This window comes from Ictidomys tridecemlineatus, chromosome 12 (genome assembly GCF_052094955.1).
Source record: "Ictidomys tridecemlineatus isolate mIctTri1 chromosome 12, mIctTri1.hap1, whole genome shotgun sequence".
Classification (NCBI taxonomy): Eukaryota; Metazoa; Chordata; class Mammalia; order Rodentia; family Sciuridae; genus Ictidomys; species Ictidomys tridecemlineatus.
The window spans coordinates 65,804,017-65,827,111 of NC_135488.1; the positions used below are offsets into that span (position 1 = coordinate 65,804,017).

Genomic DNA, 23,095 nt, shown 5'->3' on the forward strand with positions numbered 1-23,095 from the left:
ACTCAGTCAATCACTGAGCCATATCCTCAGACCTATTTTGTATTTTATTTCGAAACGGGGTCTCACTGAGCTGCTTAGCACCTCATCGTTGCTGAGGTTGGCTTTGAACTTGCGATCCTCCTATCTCTGCCTCCCAAACTTCTGGGATTACAGTCATGTGCCACCACACTTGTCAATAATTTCCGATGCTATCTAATGGCTGATGTTTTTCTGCTTATAATATAAATCACGAGCTGATGGTCTCATATATATGTATGGTTGTGTATATATATACATACACATATGTATATATATGCATACACATTTGTATATACATATATGTTTATACATGCATATGAAAACAAAACCAAATCTACCATCAGTGTTTTACATACAGTTTGAACTGATTTTTGTCAAGGGTTAAGTTAGCCACTTAAAACATTCATCTCAAACTAAAAAGCCACATGATCTTCTCCAAAACTAAAGCATCGCTCTAGGTGGCAGAGAGATGGCAGACCTAGGGTAGTAAAAATCTGGGCTTTTGTTGATATGGTTTTCCTGTCACCTTTATAACATCGTAAACCAAAAATGGCAAAATAAAATCAGGGTTGAGCTATCCAAACCACATCGCCCAGTGATTCCATCTGTCCTCTGCACCTCAGAAGTCAATGTGCAGCCACAAAACTATCCATATGTCCAGCATAAGCTTGTACCTGAAGGTTATCCAGTGTAGCCCCTCATATTGAGAGGAAGAACTGAGATTCACCATAGTGGGGTGGTTCACTGAGGGTCCTGTGGCTGAATGAGTCGCACAGACCGAATAGTACCCAGGTGCTCTGTCCACTCATCACAATCCTTGTTGCACAAATGCTCTTTTTGTTGTGGGGAATTTCCCCGTTTGGATAAGTAAAAAATTTCCTTTGAGGAATGTCATCATATCAGGTGCTAATAAGCTCTCTATCTAAGCCAATTTGGAAGTAATGTATTTTCTCAGCATTGCTCAAGGATTTACTCTAGACATCCACAAAGCCACTCCAGTTCCTCAGGTCTGGAAAGCAGGGGCAGCTCAGGGAAAAGAATAGCTCTTGGTTTCTCCAAGGTTTTCAGACAGCAAGTTCATGCATGCTTATGCCTGATTGATTGATTGATTGATTGATTATATTGGTACCAGATGCACAGGAGTACAGAGTCTAAGCAGACACATCTCTCACAGAAATCCATTCTTACCATCTGGATTGCTCTCCACTGAAGTCACCACACAACCTCTCAAATGAACTGCTCCCAGGGGATCTTCCCCCTAGAGGAAAGAGAAGTCATTCATCCATACACTGTATGGATACATCTTATTTTAATGGTGCAAAATTCTCATAGACTCACTCTGGTAAGTATTAGGAGATTAAAATAAATAATAGCAGAAGGACCTTAAAGGAAATCCATTCCAGATCCTCCATTCTCCACTTTCAATGGAGCCAGGGAGGTTTCATGAGAATATGCAAGTCAAGCTGGACTTCAACTCTGGAGGAAAGTGGCAGAAGTGGAGATGCTGAGGTCCCCATGCCCCTCTAAAGAAAAGATGCATGTTTACTGCACCTGACACAGTAGTATCACCCTCCCAGGAGCAGATCAAAGAGCCCCGCACTGTAAACAAAGACCAAGGACTCAACCCTAACATGGGTTTTTACTCTCCAGAGTTGACTCATTTTATTGAGGAAAAAGCTCTCTTCAACAATCAACAGCCTGATTGCAGGAATTAAATAATGCATTCATCTAAGTTGGCCTGGGAGAGGAATTATCACTTTTTCGCAGAGTGTCGGACTGATTGAGTTTCCCCGAAAATATTAGATTAGGGCAAACAAAAAATTTACATTGAGCTAACCAAATCAATTAAAATACAGTGATATTATATTCCATCCCTCAGTTTATACTGGCCTTAAAGGCTTAGGGGTTCAGATCGTTGCAGTGTGAGTAGGTAGGAAAAGGTAAAGGCAGATGGGTGAAAAAAAGTGGGAGGGTGAAAAGAAAATGGAAATATGAACAACACAGAGAATAAGAAGCCCAGCCCATAAATGGAGTGGAGGTTTCCATTTGAATGGGTTTATTGACCACAGAATCTCACCCCAGCAGGGTCATAGTAGTGCAGGTAGGCAGGGTCTTCTCGCAGAACAAATTTTCTCACTTTCCAGTTTTTCCTCCTATGCCCCTAAATCCAGGAACAACAAAAGAAAAGAAATGATGAGTTCCTAGCATTACTCGATATGTTCAGTGCCTAGGTCATAAGTCTTTTCTGAATTGGATAAAAGAAAAAAGAAGATGAAACATTAACTTTAGGAGAACAAGGCCCTGACCCAGGACATTCTCAGGGGATAGCACTAAGGCCAATTAATAACTTGTTGTTATTATATTAAATGGATGAACTAGATTACTTCCAAGCTTGGTTTGCAGTTTCATTATCATGTAAAGCGATGCTGTGTACTGTATGCTATGTTAGGGATATTATCAGTTTAAGATGTGGGCCTGCTCTTCAAAGAGTTTATGAACTATGTGGAAATATAAAGTAGCAAAGCCTAAATCAAATAATTTGTATAGATAATGGATTTGAAAGGAAATAAGTGAGGAATATGTAATTAGGGGTTTTGGATGTCAATCAAAGCCTCATAAAGGCCTGGACTTGTCTGTGTGGGACACACAGGATTTAGATGGATATAAAGATTATTGACAACACAAAAAAAAAAAAAAAAGGGTGGAAATGCACAGGGCATGAGCAGAAGCTGATGAATGAGACCAGTCTGGCTAAGATGCACTATGCATGAGGAGTAGCAGAAGCAAAGCTGGAAAAAGTCACAGACCTTGGTCAAAATAAAATGACTTTTGAAAAGGAAGATAGGAGATAATTACTAAGACTTTTGAGTCGGGAAAAGATTACAATTTGGGGAAAATTAATATGGTGACAAAGTACAGAATGGACCAGCTAGATGGAATAAAGGAAAGCCAGGTAGAAGATAATAATGTAAAAATGAGGTCATTAGGGAATGATTGAATAATCCAGACATAAAATTATTAGGAACTAACTTTAGGTAGCAGCAATAGCCATGAAAATGAATTTGGCTATAATAGACATAATAAAAATAGATTAAAACTTGGTCTTCCTCAGTAGAATTAAACCCTTGGCATCATCTAGTCTGTGAATTTTAAGAACAGGAACTTTCTCTTTGTTCCCCAGTGCTCACCATAGTGTCTGGATCATGGAAACTGCTCCATCTCTCTTTGTAATGGCCATTAAAGAGCAAGTTTAATGATCACAGTCAATCTGATTCTGTGATTTTTTTCCACAGAAAATTCAAAGGATTTAAATACCTCCAGAAGCCTAAAATGGTATTAAATTAGAAGATAACATACTCTGTACCCAAAATGAAGAATAATCTAAAGTGCCACATATCAACAGGCATATATAAAGATGGATTTTCCAACATTTTTCATTTTGCTGATGTACAAAACAATGAATAACGTGTGGTTTTAGCAGAGTCTCCTTCATAAAATCAGGTCAGAGGAATTTAAAGAGCACTTTCAAGAAGGGGTCTAAGTTTTATGGCCAAGAATTTGGTAAAAAAGAAAAAAAAAAACCACCTCATTCCAAAGAATCTTTTACTTGCCTGAAGGGATAGAGCCAGGAACCCTACAGAGTCACATGGAAGGGCAGGAAATAGTTCTGTCTGCTATATCATCATTGGCATTTGCAATGCAGCAGCTTCTAAAAGTATGGATTCCTACTCTTTCCCTTAACTAACGTCATCCATGAGATACAAACACTACAGTTGCCACCCGGCACCATTTCCTCTTCATCTGCACACCCTCATGTCATGCTGTCTTACAAAATTACTGAGTGATCACCAGATCATGAGCTGGTGGAAGAGGAAGGTAACAGGAAAGAGGAAGGTGAAACCAGCCTTCCCTGACTAGTCACCTCATTCCCTTGAAGTCCTCACTGACATCAGTGCGGTATACTGCAGAGTTTGCTGTAATTGGGGGTGTCTGCTCATCTTTCATTTTAGGAGTGTTTCCTGAGGGATTTTAAGTAATGTACGCAGGCCTGAGCTTTTCAAGATTATTGCTAAACTTGTCAAAGTCATCTAATTATATTCAATTGAATTCACTTCACAAGTGTTTACTGCCAATCATGGACCAAGAAGGACACTGAACTTCACAGTAGAAACAAGATGCATGTATAACATCTGGTTGGGAATTAAACAACTACATATTTCATTCATTGTTTCAACAGAAGAAATTATACAAAGAAGGGATTGTACTGAATCTAATCCACAACCATTTACCCTCAAACTTTCTCCACTGGCAAAGTAGAATTATTTCCTCTGAGGTGAAAGTGGGACACAGTCTTCCAGTTGGACAAAGCTATTTCCCACCTCTGAAGTGTGGAGCACAGTTCCTTTTTCATGACAATCTTGGTGGGCAGGTTAGCCTTGGCTAGCTCCCAGCAAGGGATTATAAAAGTACTTTACTTTTTGAGGAACTAAAAAAAATTTTTTTTAATTCCCTCAAGTGATTCTGACACGAACCACAGTTACTAACCACTGAGGCTAAGAGGTTGGAAACATTAAAGAAAAATGCCAATTCAAATAGAAGAGGTCTTTGGTTTTCTCCCTACTCTGCCCCACCGAAAACAATTTGGAAGAAAGAATAGTGTAAAAGAACCAAATCCCTGAATGCATACAGATTCCTGTTTTCTCTAAGTAGAAAGGAAGTTTATAGAATGACATTTTAAATAATTGTATTTTAAAAATAGAATAAATTATCTTTTAAGACTAAAAAGGCTAGCTCATTGGTTCTCAGCACTGGCTACACATCAGAATCACTTGGAAGCCACAAAATTCCAAAGACTGGTTTGATCAGCCGGGGTACAGTTTTTATAGCTCTTCAGCTGTCAAATTTGTTTATCAACTGGGCTAGCTACAACTAAATTGTACCTATCAAAGGTTAGGTAAGGAAAGGTAAAGAAAACACACATACAAGTTTACTACAGTTGCCACCCCACACCATTTCCTCATAGTCCCTATCATCTTCAAAACACATTCAGGTACCTATTCCTTAACCAATTTTTGACTATTCATCCATCTTCTACTGGGTGCTCCACCTAGATATGGCTCCAGTCCAGCCTAGATGTTTTATATACCTTCTTGCTTAGCTTTCTAAGAACTCCTCTCCAGATTAGGGCCTGGGGCTGGCCATGTAGCTCAGTGGTAGAAAGCCTGCCTAGCATACATGAAGCCCTTGGTTCGAAAAGGAAATTCCCTCCAAGTTACTCCTGTCTTAACAGTCATCTTCCAGCATCTGAAATCAAAGAACCTAGAACCTAAGAATGTTTTCTGGAATCAATGAGGAATCCAACGAGGGGCAAACTCTGAGTCTTTCCTATATAAAATTGGCCCTGCCCCCACTGCCTTTCCTTTAATCTAGTCAAGTTGTTTACCTTGTCAAAAGATATTAGAACAGGAAATGAATTCTTTCTAAATCCTTGCTGTATATTTCTTAGGATCTGGTTCTTTTAAAACTTGGAGCTAAGACAAGTTTTCAATACTAATGTTTCACTTCCCCAGGATAATTCAAAATCCTCCTTATTACCTAATCTCAACAAAGCCAATGAGACTTATATTTTAAAATAAAAATATATGCTCTGTTTTGGTTCTTTTCTCCTTGTTCATTCCATTAACCACTAACATGAAGGACTATAATATGAAGTAAAATCTCTTAGTCTCATAGAACCTATAGGTAGTACACAGAAATTTCTTTACATCAACCAGACTTTCTCCATTATATACTGAGTGGTGCTTGCATTTATTTATTTATTTATTCATTCATTCATTCATTCTCATTAGTTATACAAGATAGCTCTTCAATTCATTGTACACAAATGAAGCACAATTTTTCAGTTCTTTGGTCATACATAAAGTATGGTCATACCATTCGTGCAATCATACGAGTACCTAAGGTAATGATGTCTGTCTCATTCCACCATTTTCCTACCTCCAGGCCCCTCCCTAGTTTGGCCCATCCAAAGTTCCTTCACTCATCCTATGCCCCCCCCCCTCATTATGGATTAGCATCCACTTATCCTAGAAAACATTCTGCCTTTGTCTTTGGGAGATTGGTTTACTTTGCTTAGCATGATATTCTCTAACTCCACCCATTTACCTACAAATGCCATAATTTTATCCTCTTAATGCTGAGTAATATTCCATTGTGTATATGTACTACACTCACATATTGCTGGTGGGACTGCAAATTGGTACAGCCTATGTGGAAAACAGTATGGAGATTTCTTAGAAAACTTGGAATGGAGCCACCATTTGACTATCCCACTCCTTAGTCAATACCCAAAGGACTTAAAAACAGTATACTACAGTGACGCAGCCACCTCAATGTTTATAGCAGCCCAGTTCACAAAGGCCAAACTGTGGAACCAACCTAGATGCCCTTCAATAGATGAATGGATAAAGAAACTGGATGGTGCTATTAATACAGCTCACAGTACAGCCAGAAAGACAAGACTTTGGTCCTCTGAAGTGGCCTGGGCTTCTTTGCCACCCTATGCTAGTATCAGTTCATTTCACCCTGAATATTCTCATGTCTTCCTGCTACTTATCCCTCTGCTAAGTGCTGGCTCTGGCTTCCTCCTTCACCCCCAGCCCTTCTATTCTCCTACCTCGAAGCATCATGTGCCTTGGCCCCTAAAAACTGACTAGAGATATTCAGCTCACCCCAGTCCTTTCCTCCCAGATTGATGATGTCCTATATTTGTAGACACCTGGTAACTGCATATAACTTCCCCCAGGGCTATGTCCATGCCCTCAGACTAGATTTGACCTTTGCCTGCTGTTTCTGTGGGGAGCTAGCCTTGGGCTTGTTCTAGTTTTTGGTTTCACCATGCTTACACACAATCTAGAATGGTACTCCTTGCCCACAAAGTGCTTAATGTTCTTACCTGGGTGTGGCCTATACCTATCTCCTGGTGACTTTGAAAGGAAGAAGAGAGGCAAAATGGCAGTACTTCAGCATAAAACATCTTTGTCTTTTGGATGACATCTCTTAGCCAATTTATTTCCTCCAGAATGAAATGGGAAATATTTTCTTAAAACTTTTTCTCCCTGTGATGTTGATAAAGGAGATCTTTTTCTATTGTAGGGGTGTCTTGTGCCCTGCCTGCCTCAGTCTTCCCAATCTAATGTTTGGGAAGATAATCTTTGATCATCGACTTAGCTAATCCTCTCACTTTTATTCTCTGGATTTCATTTTCTGGTTCAGTATTGGTCAAATAAACTAAATGCCATTGAGTCATTTAGGGAAAACTTTGGGGGAAATTGCTAAGGGGAAAGGCTAGGAGGAAATAGGGGTGGCCACTCACCTGCTTCAGTAAACATCCCTGCTTGATAATCACCCCTCTGAATTCTTCTTTCAGAATCACATCATCATCACTGGAATTCTCTTCACAGAAGAACCCACTGTCTGGCTATTGGGAAAACAATCAGCAAAGTGACTTCACCAGTTTTAGGCATATTGCTCTGTGCACCATGCCCACCTCCCTCTCCCTTCCAGCTAGTGAGACAGGTTCCTCCTCTTCCTTCCAGTACTGGGCACATCCCCATCTGAACTTTAAAGGCTGTTCTTGGTTAGCTAGTCTCCTCTCCTCCATTTTTCTTGCTTCTACATGCCATTCCTTTCTCAGTGCCACTTAAATGTTATCTTGACAACATCCTTTCATTTTCTAAGATTCCATAAGCTATATTCTTTTAAAAAAAAATTTTAGTTGTAGATGAACACAATATTTTTATTTATTTTTTTAATGTGGTGCTGAGGTTTGAACCAGGGAGGGAGGAAGGCAAGCAATCTACCACTGAGCTACAACCCCAGCCCCCCCCCAAACTATATTCTAAGTCTATCTCCATCTTCCTCACCTTGTGTATTTCTTCCTTTGAGGACTCCTTTTCCTGGGACCTCATAACCACATTCTTGAAACCAGGGTGATTGACATTAAAACACTTTACAACACTATCTTCCTCGGGACCTTTACCACTCAACCCCTTCTCCAACTTTAAGAACACTAAAGAGCAAGGGTCCAGCACCAACCCCTCACATCAAGAGGGAATCAGTAACAAATTGCTCAGTGATAAATCATACAGAGGAGCAGTCACTGTGATGGGTATTTTTAGGATCCTATTTATTTAAATAGCTATAAATAATAAAAAGTTTGAAGAAAAAAATAATGACAGAGAAACTTCCTCTAAAGTGAAATGAAACTCTATTTGGGATGTTCACTTCATTTTTGAAAGAAGGATGTTTCTCTTAAGTAGTTTCCTAACTTCTATATTCTGATCCAAAATAGAAACAAAACTGCAAAAATTCCCCCAGAAATCCACAGTTGCCAGAATTATCACACAGCCCAAGTTTGGGTCCCCATTGTGTAATACAGCATTTCCCAATCTGCAGTAAGCAGACTAGGCGTGGGGAGTACACAACGTGTAGGATGTGACATGCATAGACACACTGTGTATGAAGAACCACCTATTTTAATGTATATTTGAAAATAAAATTACAACCAGCTCTGTGATTTTTTGTACATCTGTGCCTGCATTTTCTTTTCTGCTCTATCTCCTTTGTGTAGGAAAGGGCTTGCTATGTAGGAATGCCTAATAAATTTGTATAAGTAAATTATTGCTTAGTATAAGAATGAAAAGAGTAGAGTTAAAAAAATTCAGTTTAAAAAAAAAACTATTCAAGTAGTCCACCATTTCCTTTAAACTGTTTCACTTGGATGGGGCAGCGCTGTGGAGTGAACAGCTGTCAAGTCTGGGTCTTGCTGGTGTAGTAGAAGCTTTGTGGGCCTCAAGGCTGCATGGTTTAGGGGCCTGGAGTAGTTCCTTTTTCTCCCCGGTTGATCTCACCCTCCCCCCACCCCAGCTAATAGTTCTCTGTAGGTCTGGGCACTTTCTTTGGCATATGTGGCTAAGAACTGAAATCAACAGAGACTCTGCCCTGGGCTGTCCCCCAATGGGAAGAATAGATCGGTAGCTTTTCTCACTTACAAAGTAGTAGAAGGCATCCGGGTTGTCCAGGAAAGGGTTCTCTGCAATCCCATCCGCTGCGTTCTTGGACAGGTCTCCAGCAGGCTGCAGATAGCCTTCATTGAGCAGTGATGAGGCAATCATGAGGCCTTCCTGGCGATTCCGAATAGATTTGTTGGATACCAACCAGTCGATGACACAGCTACCTAGAGAAGACCAATAGAGGGAATGTTAATCCTCCTTCTCAAAGAGCAAGCCACTGACCATCACTCTTGCACTGGCTCCAGAACACCTGCATGTCCAACTTGTCTCATCCTCCCTGCTATTCCAAGAAGGAAAAAATAAAATTAGTGGGATAGAGACCTGAAAACAAAAAGAATCATGTAAGAAGTTTTTAAAAATATCTACATGCTGTGTAAGAAGCAACATCTGCATCAAAGAAATCATTTTTCCTAGCCCACTCATTTCTTTCATTAATTAACATTTATTGAACATCTAGTAGATCGAGCACCTAATAGGTACTCTGATGGGTATTGGGCAGATTCACTTAGGGAATATAAAAGAGAGAGATGCATGAGAAGTATTAGAACCCAGCAAGTCAATACTGCAGATCTACTGAGTCACATCTGAAGGTGTGGAAGGGGCAGGGGAAGGAGGAGGGGACTGCCATGCACTGTCCGGGAAAATATTCATAGAGAAATTGACACTGGGCTGAGACCTAAAAAAAGCAGTAGGTGTTTGCAAACATGTAAGACAGGGCTGAGAGGGTTCAGCACAGGCTGAGGAGCAGCGGGTGCGAAGATTCACACAAGCTGCAGCTGCCCCAGCAGTGGGGGCGGGGGCAGGAGGAGGAGTGATGAGACCAGGCAAAAGGAGAGGAGGAGAAGGAAGATGCAAGATAAGTGGGAAGAACTTTGATGGCCTGTTAAGTCATTTGGCACTAAGGAGCCATTGCAAGTTTTTAAGCAGCAAATATCACCATGATGGGATGTGTGTCCTAAATTAAAATTTGACGACCTTATTTGTTTATCATCACACCTCTGCAGGATCTTGCAGGTCCCTCAAGAAGTCATTTAATCAAACTTTTGCCTCAAGAAAGGGTAACAAGGGGAATAAAATGAAATTGACCCAAGGGTTAGATTACTAACAGGTGAAAGTAAAGAGCTGCATCCATAACAGTGCATTTTTTTTTAGATGACAATGACAGAGCCCGTGTAACCCTGCCAGGCCTGGGTCATCCAAGCAAGGGCAGTGGGGTGTGCCGCCCTTGCAACAGCAGTGAGAGCTTTCGGTAAGGGAGCCTTCTGTGAATTTCATATATGAGAAGTTTAGTCCACTTTTTCTAGAAGGATAAATTAATTAATACTGAATCTCTGCTTTTAATCCCTGCAGCAACCCTATAAAAGAGGTAGGGTAGTAATTACAGACCTTATTTGAAGGATGAGAGAATTTAGACTCAGAGAGTTTAAGTGTCCTTAGGCCTAGGTTGCCCATCGCTAGGCCTTCACATTTTATGCTTGTTCAGCTAGGCGTGCTGAAACCTGAAAGATAAGCTCACTCTAGTGTCTCTGTCACCTGATATTCAAGGTCCTTCATCACACATCAGCACATCTGGGTCCCAGTCTCTGCCTCAGTCTTCGTCTCCCAGCTGAGACTACTTGACTCCCCTGAAGCCTCTACCCATGGAAATTTCTAGAACCCACCATGACCTTCAATAGAAAAGATATAAGAAGTGGTAGCCCAATACCCTGGGACTCAGGAGCACATAAACACAAGAAATGAGTGTCAGCTGGATCTTGTGACCAGATCTACATTGGAACCTCTTCCTGTTGCCTTTGCCCTTTGTTCTGTAGACCTGACCACAGTCCTGTAGAGTTAGGTCGCTGTCTTGCTCTTGTCAGTTTCCCTCACCAACAACCACAGCGAGGTATCTTGGTCTCAAATCTCATCTTTTACTTGTCTGATGCTAACGGGCTGCTGCCTGAACTTCCTAAGACTCATTCCTATGAAATACTCCCCTGATACTACAGCTCACATTCTTCCCCTTCTCCTTCCTGACCCTGACCTGGACCACTGTCATAGATTATCTGTTGAGCTGGGCACAGTGGCACATGCATGTAATCCCAGCGGTTTGGGAGGCTGAGGCAGGAGGATCACGAGTTCAAAGGCAGCCTCAGCAATTTAGCAAGGCCCTAAGCAACTTAGTGAGACCCTGTCTCTAAATAAATTATTTTTAAAAAGGTCAAGGGATGTGGCTCAGTGTTTAAGTGCCCCTGGGTTCAATCCCCAGTACCAAACAACAACAACAAAAAGATTATCTGTTGATCTTATACCTCAGATTCAATATCTCTTATATTTTCTCAGAATTTACTTCCTTTGATGCCTCTTGTCATCATAAGTAACCCATGCCTGGTAACTGATAAATCTTGTCCAAAACTATACATCTCATTTTGTTCCCCTTAATGAACTATCTGCCCTACCGGGCAGGTCAATTTCTTTTTCTTAGACACATATTGTACATCTCTGCCCAATAACTTTGTTCTCACTGTCCTATGCCAAGCCTCCTCATCAGACATCCTCCTCATGAATGATATACCCATATTTCCGGGTCAAAGTTAGGTACCACCTCCTATTCAGCCCCAACAACCCTCTGAACTCTTTTCTGAACTCACTTAGGCAGACATGTGACTTCCTCAGTCATAATAGTCACTTGAGTGCTTGCTTCATTAGCACCGCTGTGTGTCAGACAATGTTCCACACACAGAACAGCAAGCCTATAAAGTACATAGGCTATGACACCCACATTTTATAAGGAAAGTGAGGGACATAGAGGCTAAGTTACTGGCCTGAGCTTTTATAGTTAGTAAGTTAAAGACCCAGGAGAATTTGAACCAAGATAGTCTGGTTCCAATGAACATGTTTCAATCACTACATCATACTACCTAAGCTCATAACACCTAAAACCCTACCCCGTGCAGCCTCTGACATCCTAATATTATCACTTAACTCTAACAGTATATGTCTCCACCCCTGTTTATCATAACAAGGTATGCATCTTATTTAATTGAGTATGTATGGCTAACAATCATTTAATGCCATTTATTGGGGGAGAAAGATCCTTTAATTGATGCAGCTAGAACTTCTGAAATGTTATCTTGGACAAAAACGTTTTTTCCACCCTTCTTTCTGATTCCACATGGGGAAAAGTCAATTCTTATGTTCATCACTCTGCATTTAGTGACACTGTTCATTCCCCATGCTCCAGGCCCCCACCAGACACATAGAGCTGAGGGACAGCAAAAGGAGAACTCCCTATTCCCTCCCTTCTCACCCCATTTCAGGCATGCACATCCTTTTACCTGTGAAACAGTGGTTAAAAACCTTCTTGTCCTTTTCTAGATTCAGCTCTTTTATTCCTCTTTCAGTGTCTTTCATGGACAAATATAAGGCACTGCAAAGAGATAAAAAAAGATGATGAGCAGGGAACATTTCAGAATAGTGGGTTCTCTCTGGGAGTTGCCACCCTGGAGAGGCTGGCCATGAGCACAAGCTTCCCTTGCCACTTTGAGTAACCCGTGAACCTATTTCTCCACCAGACCATAAGAGAAATATTCATTTTTACATAATGCTGTGGCCTGCAGAGCATTTCGTAAAATGCACTAGAAAAATACATAATGTTTCTAAAATTCATTAAGCTCTTTTAAAATTTAATTCCTGGTGCCTGAGGTGGAAATTGCCCTGAGTTAGGTTCCAAAGATTAAAGGTTTTGAGGGCCAATTTTTCACTCACATTGTAGATCTTTAAGATCCCTGGAATATCCCCCCCCCCCCAAAGGCTCATGAGTTAAAGGCTTAGTTCGCAGCTTGGTCCTATTGAGAGGGGGAGGACACTAAGGAGGTGGGGCCTTGTGAGAGGTCTTTCCGTCATTGGGGACCTGCCCTCAAAGGGAACTGTGGTACCCCAGACTCTCTCTCTTTCACAACCCAAAAGGAGGTGAATGTTTTCACTATACCATGCACTTCTGCCTGATGTACCACTATTACCAAAGGCCTAAAAGCAAAATGTATCCAACTGACCATTGACTGAAACATCCAAATCTATGAGCCAAAATGAACCTTTTCTCTTTGTAAGTTGATGATCTCGAGTATCTATTACAATAATGAAAAGCTGATTAACACAGTCCCCCAATTATTTAAAGATCTTCAAGAGACCATGTTGTAGACTATTGCCTTGAAGAAACCAAACATTTCCACTAAGCTTATTTTTTATTCTAAAAATGATGAGATAGAGCAAAATAGAAGTTCTCATTTTTCTTGTCCTTGGAACAATAAACCAAAAATAGCCTTATCAGAGAATCTAAGGCCCAACACAGGCCACTTTCTTGTATATTGTGGCTCCATGTAGTTTGAGCATCATTTCCTCCCTGACATCACTCAGGAATGTGATCACCTGACGTCCCCAACCAGCAGCTGCAGCCAAAGCCAGGTGTCATCTCCTCTTGGGTCTTTATCAAAAAGCTCCTATGGTGAGGGAAGCTGCTGAGTCTTACTAAGCTCAATGCCCAAACATGACTCCTGTGACAGGAGTCTTGTATTAATCATGCAGCTGTGTCTCCTCTTAGATGTGCCCCATCTCTTATCCACTCCTTGTGAAGAGAATTCTTATTGGACATTTTAAGCAACTAGCTTATATTCCTCCCAACAGGGTTCCTGTTTCAGAGTATGCTCAATTGAAAAGCAAAACTACCAGAAAGAAAGATATTCCTGCCAGGTGAGGTGGCACATGCCTGTAATCCCAGCAGCTCAGGACACTGAGGCAGGAGAATCACAAGTTGAAAGCCAGCCTCAGGAAAAGCGAGGCACTAAGCAATTCAGTGAGACCCTGTTTCTAAACAAAATACAAAATAGGGGTGGGGATGTGGCTCTGTGGTCGAGTGCCCCTGAGTTCAATCCCTGGTATTCAAAAAAAAAAAAAAAAAGAAAGAAAGAAAGAAAGAGATTCCTGTGCTCATAGAAGATATGAAGCATGCAGGAAAGAACTCCATTCACAATCTCTGCCAAGAGGCTATATTTACCTGTTGGTCTCTGACCCCCTTTAGACAATAACTATCACTTGCAATGCCAAGCTAGCCAGTATCGCAGCCTATTAAACCAGGGCAGGGAACAAATGGCTTTCATGCAGGATGGGTGTTCATCTTGGCTGGCCCTCCCTGACTATGAGAATAAAAGCATGAATTCAAACTTGTAATCTCCCTTGCTTATATACTTAATTCCTGCTTCCTCCTTGCTGCCTAGAGATCCTGATGCTTTCTTTCCAGATTAATAACTTATTATGGCTACTTTATAAATGAAATGATGAGCCATCCATTCTCCCCACCCCATCCCCACAGACATACACCACATACACAAAGCTACCCAGTGAGGGAAATTATACATTCCTATTCCATTAGCTTCTTGCCTCAGACCCAGTTAAACATCTAGGTCCACCAAGTGCCAGTGGAGCTTGGCAGAGTGGATACAGACTTCAGAGGTGGCCAAGCAAGCCTTGGAGCAGGATCTGTTGTGCTCTTCCCCTCAGAAAGCAGAGAGAAAAAAGGAAGGGTAGAGAGAGGCAATCCCAGAAAATCACCCTAAGTCGATGGTTTCTGGCAGACGAATGGACCTCCTTGTGGATTTCCTTGCAAACTTCTGGCCTCCTTCAATGCATTTAATGGCTCTCTTGATGTCCTTAACCCAAGCATCTCTCTCCTCCAGGAAGCTTGCCTGGAAGAAGTGGTCCTGCTGTTTGGTGGTAGTAATCTTAAACACAAACTGAAAATCAAAACACATCCCATTAGAAATGACCATGTTTAAGGCACCGAGGCCCATCATAAAGAGAACAGTTGACCCAAATGCCATGGTGAAGTGTGGTTGATAGTGAATGAAGCTGGTCCAGGGGGCACTACTTATACTACAGGCCATGCACAGACTTAAAGGTCAGTGCCTGGCCCAGATTTGTAGCTCATGATGTCCACTCACCATCCTCTTGGCAAAGTCCTGACAAGAGCTCATCAGGGTGCTTCCTTTCAGGGGGATCATCCCTTTGGGGCTGTTGTCACTTTTCTTCTTGTAGAATTCAATTCCATCTTCTAACAATACAACCCACATGGCTTTCCAGGTGTTAAACACGCTCCCCTGGAATGACAACAGAAAGATCTGAGATGGGCAGGGTTCCTTGAGTACAGCTCATATTTCTTTGTCTTCATGTACTTTTCAGTTTTCAACTGCCTGTTATGAGAAGAGGAAAAAATAGAAAAATGACAACCACGGGTATTTTGTCAAAAGGTTTTTAATTTTTAGAAAATTTTAATTCCTGGGGGTGTTTATCAGAATTATAGAGTCAAAATATAGAAAGCAATTTTCCTAGAGCTTTTCAAAATATAATCTTCAGGCCATCTGATCTGATTCACTGAAGATGGCTGTAAATAAAATCTGGTCCCACCTCAATTCTACCTTCACTTGGAAGGCCAGACCTTGCTTCCGTGATTGCTGAATATCAGACGACCCAGTTCAAGCTCTGCTGTGTCCTTGCTACTCAAACTTGAGCAGCCTTTCTGAGCTTCAGTTCCCAGAACTAAAATGGGGGTGACAACGATTGCCTCAGAGGATTCTAGCACATATTAATGGAAATAATGTGGACAGGACTTTTAAAGTTCAACTGTGGTTATAAACAGGAGGTTGTATTATTAAATATCTTAAGAGATGGTCATGTTTGTATGCCTGTTTGAGTTTCAAGCACAATAAACAGCTACTCTTTTATCCTCTCTCAGTGGTAATGAACTGGTAGCACTATCATCTTGTGATCGAGGAAGACCCTGGAACAATGAGCCAGGTGCACTGTAGAATAATGAATGGGAAAGCTGAAGTCCATTTGTGGATGTATTTGTGAGCAAACAAGTCACCTCTCTTTTGGTTTCTTTTTTGGTAGATTAAGGTTTGGGGTCATCCCTGGACTTGCATGCCTCCTAGGTCATCATATGGCATGTGTGTATTTAGGGTGCTTGAAAGTACAGGATGACCTCAAACCTGCATTTGACCCTTGTGCTGTTTATTAGTTGAACATATCCTAGGGGGAATGTGTTTAATTTCTGAGCCACAGTTTTTTTTAAAGAGAAGATAATAATTCTATCTTACATCATATTAGCAAGTACTAATTAGGGTTACATAATGAATAAAATATGTATGTATGTGAACAATACATATATACTTACATATATACAGGAATTATACTATGTATATTTATGCATGCATATATATATATATATTCATATGTGCATTCAAAACATAAAGTATATAAAACGTTGTCAGCTAAAAATTGCCAACAAATTCTGTTAATTTCAGGAGGTCAAGAACCTACCACTGAATGACATTACCAGGTCTTCAATAAATAATTTGTGGCATGAATGGTTGTAATTTAAAATCACATTATGTGATAATGAGTATTTAAGACTAAATGAGGAAGATATGAAGAAATGATTAACACTAGAGTAGAAACAAATCATAACAATGTTTTCTGAAATTATTCTACAGACACATGCAGGACTTAATAAATAGCACAGCTTTGATCAATATAGAGGGAAGTGATCCATATTTGTATGATCAGCTTGCTCAGGAAAGCAGCCTTCATTGGAGAAGGGAAGTTTCATTTTGTTAGAATTGTTTTTTTTTGGCTGGGTGGGGGCTGGATACTGGGGATTGAACTCAGGGCCACTTAACTACTGAGCCACATTCCCAGCCCTTTTTTATATTTTTTATTTAGAGACAAAGTCTCACTGAGTCACTTGGCACCTCACTGTTTCTGAGGCTTGCTTTGAACTCAAGACCCTCCTGTCTCAGCCCCCTGAGCCGCTGGGATTACAGGCGTGCACCACTGTGCCTGGATAGAACTATTTTTTAATTAAGATACACACACACACACACACACACACACACACACACACCCCTATAATCAGCCTCTAATGGGCCATGACCAAGGGAGTACAATTTGGATCTCCACTCTCCTTCATGCGCATTCCAGGCTGACTTTCTGTGGTTTACTTTCTGCTCCCAAGCCTGCTGATTGAGTTTAATTCAATTCAAGGATGGTAAATAGATTCTATCTCAAGTGCCAGCTTAAACTAAATAGGAGTGTGTGCCTGAATCTGGGCAAACTAGAAAAGCATCTTGATCAACAGCTGTGTCCATGCTCACAGAGCTCCTAAAGTGCTGCAGTGCTTCCATCCCTTGGTTCAGTCAGATTTTATCTGACTATGGATGTCAAGAAGGAACTCAGACAAGAGCCTGTGTGCAGGCATGGCTAGGCTCTATGAAAATCACTTGCGAATTGGTCTACAATATGAGTGATGCTATCAGAGTCAATGTGGCTCACAGGAAAATTAATACTTACAAAGATTCGGTTTGGAGTAATGCCAACTGCTCCTTTACCAACAAATTAACCATTCTGACTAGACTGAGAAAATTTCTTTTTCTGGTTTAATTTGGGAGAGGGCTTTGAAAAAGGAATAAAGTAAATTCCTTTGCCTCTATTTTTTGACCCACAATACCACCCTGTCATGACCACCACAAATTAAAATTATCATCCAGCTCCCAGCAGATCCTGCTGCTTATCTCAAATACAAAGAGTTTCTATATAAAGGTCTAGTTGCCCCAAAGGAAGACTATACAAAGAAGATAATCACTTTTTCTTGTCCAAACATTTCCTTTGATGGGCTCCTAAAAGAGCTGTCCCCCACCCCCAACTAAAATACACTATCACTTTTTTGCCCAGGCAGAAGAATTAATCCAAAGCAACACTACACTATTTCCCTTTTCAAAAAATGGACAAGGTCAGACACTATGTCAACACATTAAATAATTTTAATCAAATTCCTTCCTATTTTACATCTTAGATTCATATCCAGTACATAAAGAACTCCTTAAAATCATTAAGAAAAGTAGAAACAATATGATTTTTACACGGGCCAAAAAATGATAAACAGGCATGAAATCAAAGAAGATATATGAAAAAGTGTTCACCATCATTGTTTATCAGGGAAACATGGATTCAAACCACAATGAGATACCTTGATACATTCACAAAAGTACCCAACATTTATAAAGATAGAGAAGAGCAAGATTTGTCAAGAAAGAAGAATAACTGAAATTCCTATACATAGCTGACAGAAATGCAAAGTGTTATATCGTATTTGGAAATTTTACCCTAAAGCTAAACACAGACACGTGCCCTTTGCACAGCAATTCCACACCTGGTCACAGATCTGAGAGAAATGAGTGTATACTGCCAAAAAGGTTAGATACTAGAATATTCATAGCACCCATGCAACGTCATTCATAATAGCCAAAAATGGAGAATAACTCAAATACCCATCAACAGGAGAATGGATAAGTAAACTGTACAGTGAAAACATATAAATTTATTATTAATACAGTGAATTCACATAACAGAATACAACTTAATGATTTAAAAAAGTGAACTACTGATACTTACAACACCACAGATCAATTTCATAGACGTTATATCAAGTGAAAAAAGAACAGGCAAAAAATGTACTTAAAGTATGAATTCATTTATGTGAAGTTCAAGAACAGGCATAACTGGTGAGAGGTTACACTAATGGTAACCTATGATGGGAGTATAGAGTTGGAAGGAGAGCAATGATTTTTATGGGATACTGTCAATGTCTCTTCTTGTTATGTGTATGATGTACATTATATGTGTGTGTGTGTGAGTGTGTGTGTGTGTGTGTGTGTGTGTAAAAATTATGGCATAGCTTACATGCTTTTTTGTATATATGTTTTCCTTCAAGTTGAAAAGCAATGTCTGTTTAGCTGTATACAGGTCCTGAGAATTAATTCCATGAAGGGCATACACAATAATTATAGTAATATGGCTCTGTTAAGGTTGCTTTTTATGTGGTGCTGGGGATTGAACCCAGGAGCTATAACACTGAGCTTCATACCCAGCACTTTCAAATTTTTTAATTTTAATTTATCATCCAACTAATGATAAAAGAGTCTGCTTCAGACACAACCTGGTATTGAGTGTAACAAATGAACATTAAGTTGCCCAGGCTGGCTTTTAACTTGTGATCTAACTGCCTCAGCCTCCTGAGTCACTGGGGTTATAGACAAGCACTTCTATACCTGGCCAGGTTGATCCTATGAAAGAGCACTATTCTAGTTTAGTTACCTTTCTCATTTGATCACTGGAAAAACAGCATATTCATGCAACATAGGGCCCTTGACTGAATAATGAAGTTTTTAAAAGCAGTTGTGCATATTATTGAGTCATTTGGAATTGGTTGAATATAAAAAGTTATGTTAGTTACAATGGCATTGTATCAGGGTTAAATTTCTTGGATGCAATAATGGCATTCAAGATTACATAGGATATTATATAGGAGAATATCCTTGTTCTTACTAGATATGTGTTGAAACAGTGGAGTGAGTTAGCATGATGTTTGCAAAATACTCTCAAATTTCTTGACATAAAATTATATGTGGGCATATTTGTAGAGAAATATCAAGAAGGGAAAAAAAAGCAAATGCATCCTTTCCTTACCAATGGATGAATCTAGGTAAAAAGTATATGGTTAGTGGAAGTGGTTTTCCCAATTTCTATAGGTTTGAATATTTTTAAACAATTAGGGAAAGTTAGTAAATTTAAATTTAAATTTTTTAAATTTACAACATTTGACATTCTATGTATTAAAATTTCGAATATAATTTTACTGAAATATATAGACAAATCTGATCAATAAAAATTGAAATAACTAGAAATCAGAAAGATGTATCCACAGACTTTCAGAGTAGAGTTTCAACTAGATGACTGCTAAAATCCTTTTCAAACCTTAAGTTTAATATTCAACTGTAGGCCTATCTAGGATAATACCTTCCATAATCACTCAGGGCTTTTGACCTTAGAATTGGAAAAAATTGGTAAAAATCTGTCAGAACTGCATTCCCTTTTCAGACAATTAAAGCATCCAGAGACAACTGTCCAAAGTGAATGTGTGCTTTCCTTATTCAGATATAGCTTTAGGGGCTGTCAGCAAACTCCTAGAGGGATGTGTCATTTGGGATTTGGGGTCATTATGCAAATTGAGGAACCTAATACTTGGAAAATCAAGAGAAATCTGGCCACTTATAAAGCTTGTACTCTCCTCCAGGCCTGATAGTGGTGAGTTAGGTTAGGATGATGGAATTCTCTGGTAATCTGACAATAGATCTTATTGGCCATTCTTATATTTTTCCCTGTCTGGCCTCAACCTTCTTGGTGCTCACCCAAAAGCAAACCTGGAAGTGTGATTATAGACTGACCAAGCTAGAGAAGAATTTAGGACCATCTATCAACACTTTTACCATAGAGGTAAAGCCGAGACCCCTGTTAGGTGACTAGGCCGTGTACACCTGCCTAGTTAATGTGAAACTGTCACTAGAACCAAGTTCTCTTGATTCCCAGTTTTATGCGCTTTCACTTCCTCTCAGGTGGTATCTTCATTTTGGTTCTTAGATAACTAATTCTAAAATCTGGATCAATCTCTTTTTTATAACACTTAGCCAACTACTTCACTTTAATGGAGAAACACAATGACAGATATATGATAGATATAGGTTGAATATTTCTTATCCAAAATGATGCTTGGAACCAGATGTGTTGCAGATTTTTATTTTTTTTCTGATTTTAGCATATCTGCATATATATAATGATATAACTTGGGGATGGAACACAGTCCAAGCATGAAATTTATGTTTCATTTTTACCTCACATACATAATTGAAAGGTAGTCAGGCATGGTGGCGCATGCCTGTGATTCCAGCAATTTTGGAGGATAAGGCAGGAGAATGGCAAATTCGAGGCCAGTCTGGGTAATTTGGTGAGACCCTGTCTCAAATTAAAAAATGAAAAGAGGTGGGATGTAGCTCAGTGGTAAAGGACCCCTGGGTTCAATCCCTAGTACCAAACAAAACAAAAACAAAACAAAAAGCCAAAGGTAATTTTGTACTATATATTAAATAATTTTGTGCATGTTAAATGGTGTGGAATTGTCCACTTGTGGTGTCAAGCCAGTGCTCAAAATATTCAGGTTTTAGAGCATTTCAGATTTTTTATTTTTGAATTAAGGTGTTCAATTTTGTTTGTGTATGCATGGTTTGCACGCTTGTGTGTGTGTGTGTGTATGTGTGTAGCATATGTCTGTTTTCTTCCATTACAATAAAAAATCTATTCAATTACAGGCCCACAATGGTGGGTTTTAGATGCTAAGTCAGATTTAAAGTTTCCTGGTAAATATATATATTCATCATCATGGGACTGATATATCAGAGTTTGACATTACATGACACCAAAAGAAGAAATCATAAAAGGATAAGACATCTGCCAGGCACAGTGGCGCATGCCTGTAATCCCAGTGGCTCAGGAGGCTAAGGCAGGAGGATCAAAAGTTCAAAGCCAGCCTCAGCAAAAGCCAAGCGCTAAACAACTCAGTGAGACCTTGTCTCTAAATAAAATACAAAATAGGGTTGGGGATGTGACTCAGTGGTCAAGTGCCCCTGAATTCAATCTCTGGTATTAAAAAAAAAAAAAAAAAGATGAGACATCTGATCATATTTTTAAAATGAACTCTGTACATTAAAAAATAAAGCAATAACTGGAAGCAAAAGCAAATGCATGGGTATTTACAATATATCACTAAATGATTAAAGGTAAAGAACCTTAAGGTATTTTTTAAAACATTCTAGAATCAATAAGAAATATACAAATGCTCTCAGTTTTCAAATGGGCAAATAATATAAACAGGCAATTCTCAAAAGAAGAATTACTGTGGGTCCAACAAAAATAAAAATGGATGACTTCAACAGCAACAGAAAAATGCAAATTGAAATTAAGTAAGACACAGTCCTTTTATTTAATAAGATTTTTAAAAATATTTTAAAGTAAAAAGTATGGGCCAAGATTTGGGGAAAGGGCATTTGGGAGGGGAAGAGCTCTATGACTCAACAGTTTAATGTGGCTGTCAAAAAAAAAAAAAAAACTACACTCATTGTGAGTTGTATAAATAGAATAGGATCTAAAAGAGGAAAGCAATATTCTAACTTTAAATGGGCATAGTCAGGAAGTGACCAGGGGCCCTGGAACTGGATGACTCCTGCTCAAATCCCAACCCCAGCACTTTCTAGCAGTGTGACTTTTAAGCAAATTTCTACATTTGGCAAATGAGGATAGTAATAATCCCTATGTCTCAGGGTTGCTGGGACGTTAAATGAAGCAATCCACATAAATTGCTGAAATCAATATCTGGCACACAGTGAGCACTCTTTAAATACTACCTATTCCCTCTAATTCCATATTTATCAGGTGCCTGGAGAACTATGCTGGGTTCAGATAAAATTGGAGCCAGTTCAAAACAGAATACAAAGATGGCACCTTCTCTCCTGGAAGATTGCTGAAGGAACTGTCTATGAACAGGCAGAGCAGACGAGAATTGTCTTTAAAGGTGTGAAACACTTGGATTATTCTGGAGTCCCACTAGATGGAGGTTTCAAAATACAGTTTTATGCACAACTCAAAGGAAAACAATTAAATTAGTGAGTTCCTTAACAAAAGAAATATTCAAGATGCTTGTTAATAGAAAAATAAAAGAAATGCAGGCTACAGAGAAGAAGTTCAATTGGACATTTAACATCCTTTTCTACCCTGGGATTCTATGCATTTGTCCCAAAGAGCCTGCTGTCCTTATTTCCTTTTATCTTTTTATTTCTATAATTCCTATTTCTAATCTTTGGGCCTCATCAGCAAGGCAAAAAGTAACAATAAGTCTTAGGAGCACATTTTACATGTCATCTAAAAATGAACATCCTGTCTAAAATTATTTTTTTTAATACTTAAAAAGTTGCTATAATATGGAACCCTGATTCCTTGGTCTCTGTGAGTCTATTTTAGGCAAATTTCTTTCAAGTTCATCCAACTAATGATAAAAGAGTCTGCTTCAGACACAACCTGGTATT

General features: G+C 39.5%; 1 protein-coding gene across 3 annotated transcripts in view; it reads right to left on the reverse strand.

Moving 5' to 3' along the window:
• Positions 1 to 23,095, reverse strand: part of Plek (pleckstrin) — a 61,359-nt gene that overhangs the window by 2,115 nt on the left and 36,149 nt on the right. For all 3 annotated transcript variants that reach the window (XM_040271194.2, XM_078029085.1, XM_040271193.2), the window contains exons 5-11: positions 15,068 to 15,223; positions 14,679 to 14,860; positions 12,410 to 12,501; positions 9,072 to 9,256; positions 7,394 to 7,498; positions 2,096 to 2,179; positions 1,207 to 1,276 (exon numbers count right to left, since the gene is read on the reverse strand). In XM_040271194.2, the coding sequence (XP_040127128.1) occupies positions 1,207 to 1,276; positions 2,096 to 2,179; positions 7,394 to 7,498; positions 9,072 to 9,256; positions 12,410 to 12,501; positions 14,679 to 14,860; positions 15,068 to 15,223 (874 nt within the window). The remainder of the gene's footprint in view (positions 1 to 1,206; positions 1,277 to 2,095; positions 2,180 to 7,393; positions 7,499 to 9,071; positions 9,257 to 12,409; positions 12,502 to 14,678; positions 14,861 to 15,067; positions 15,224 to 23,095) is intronic.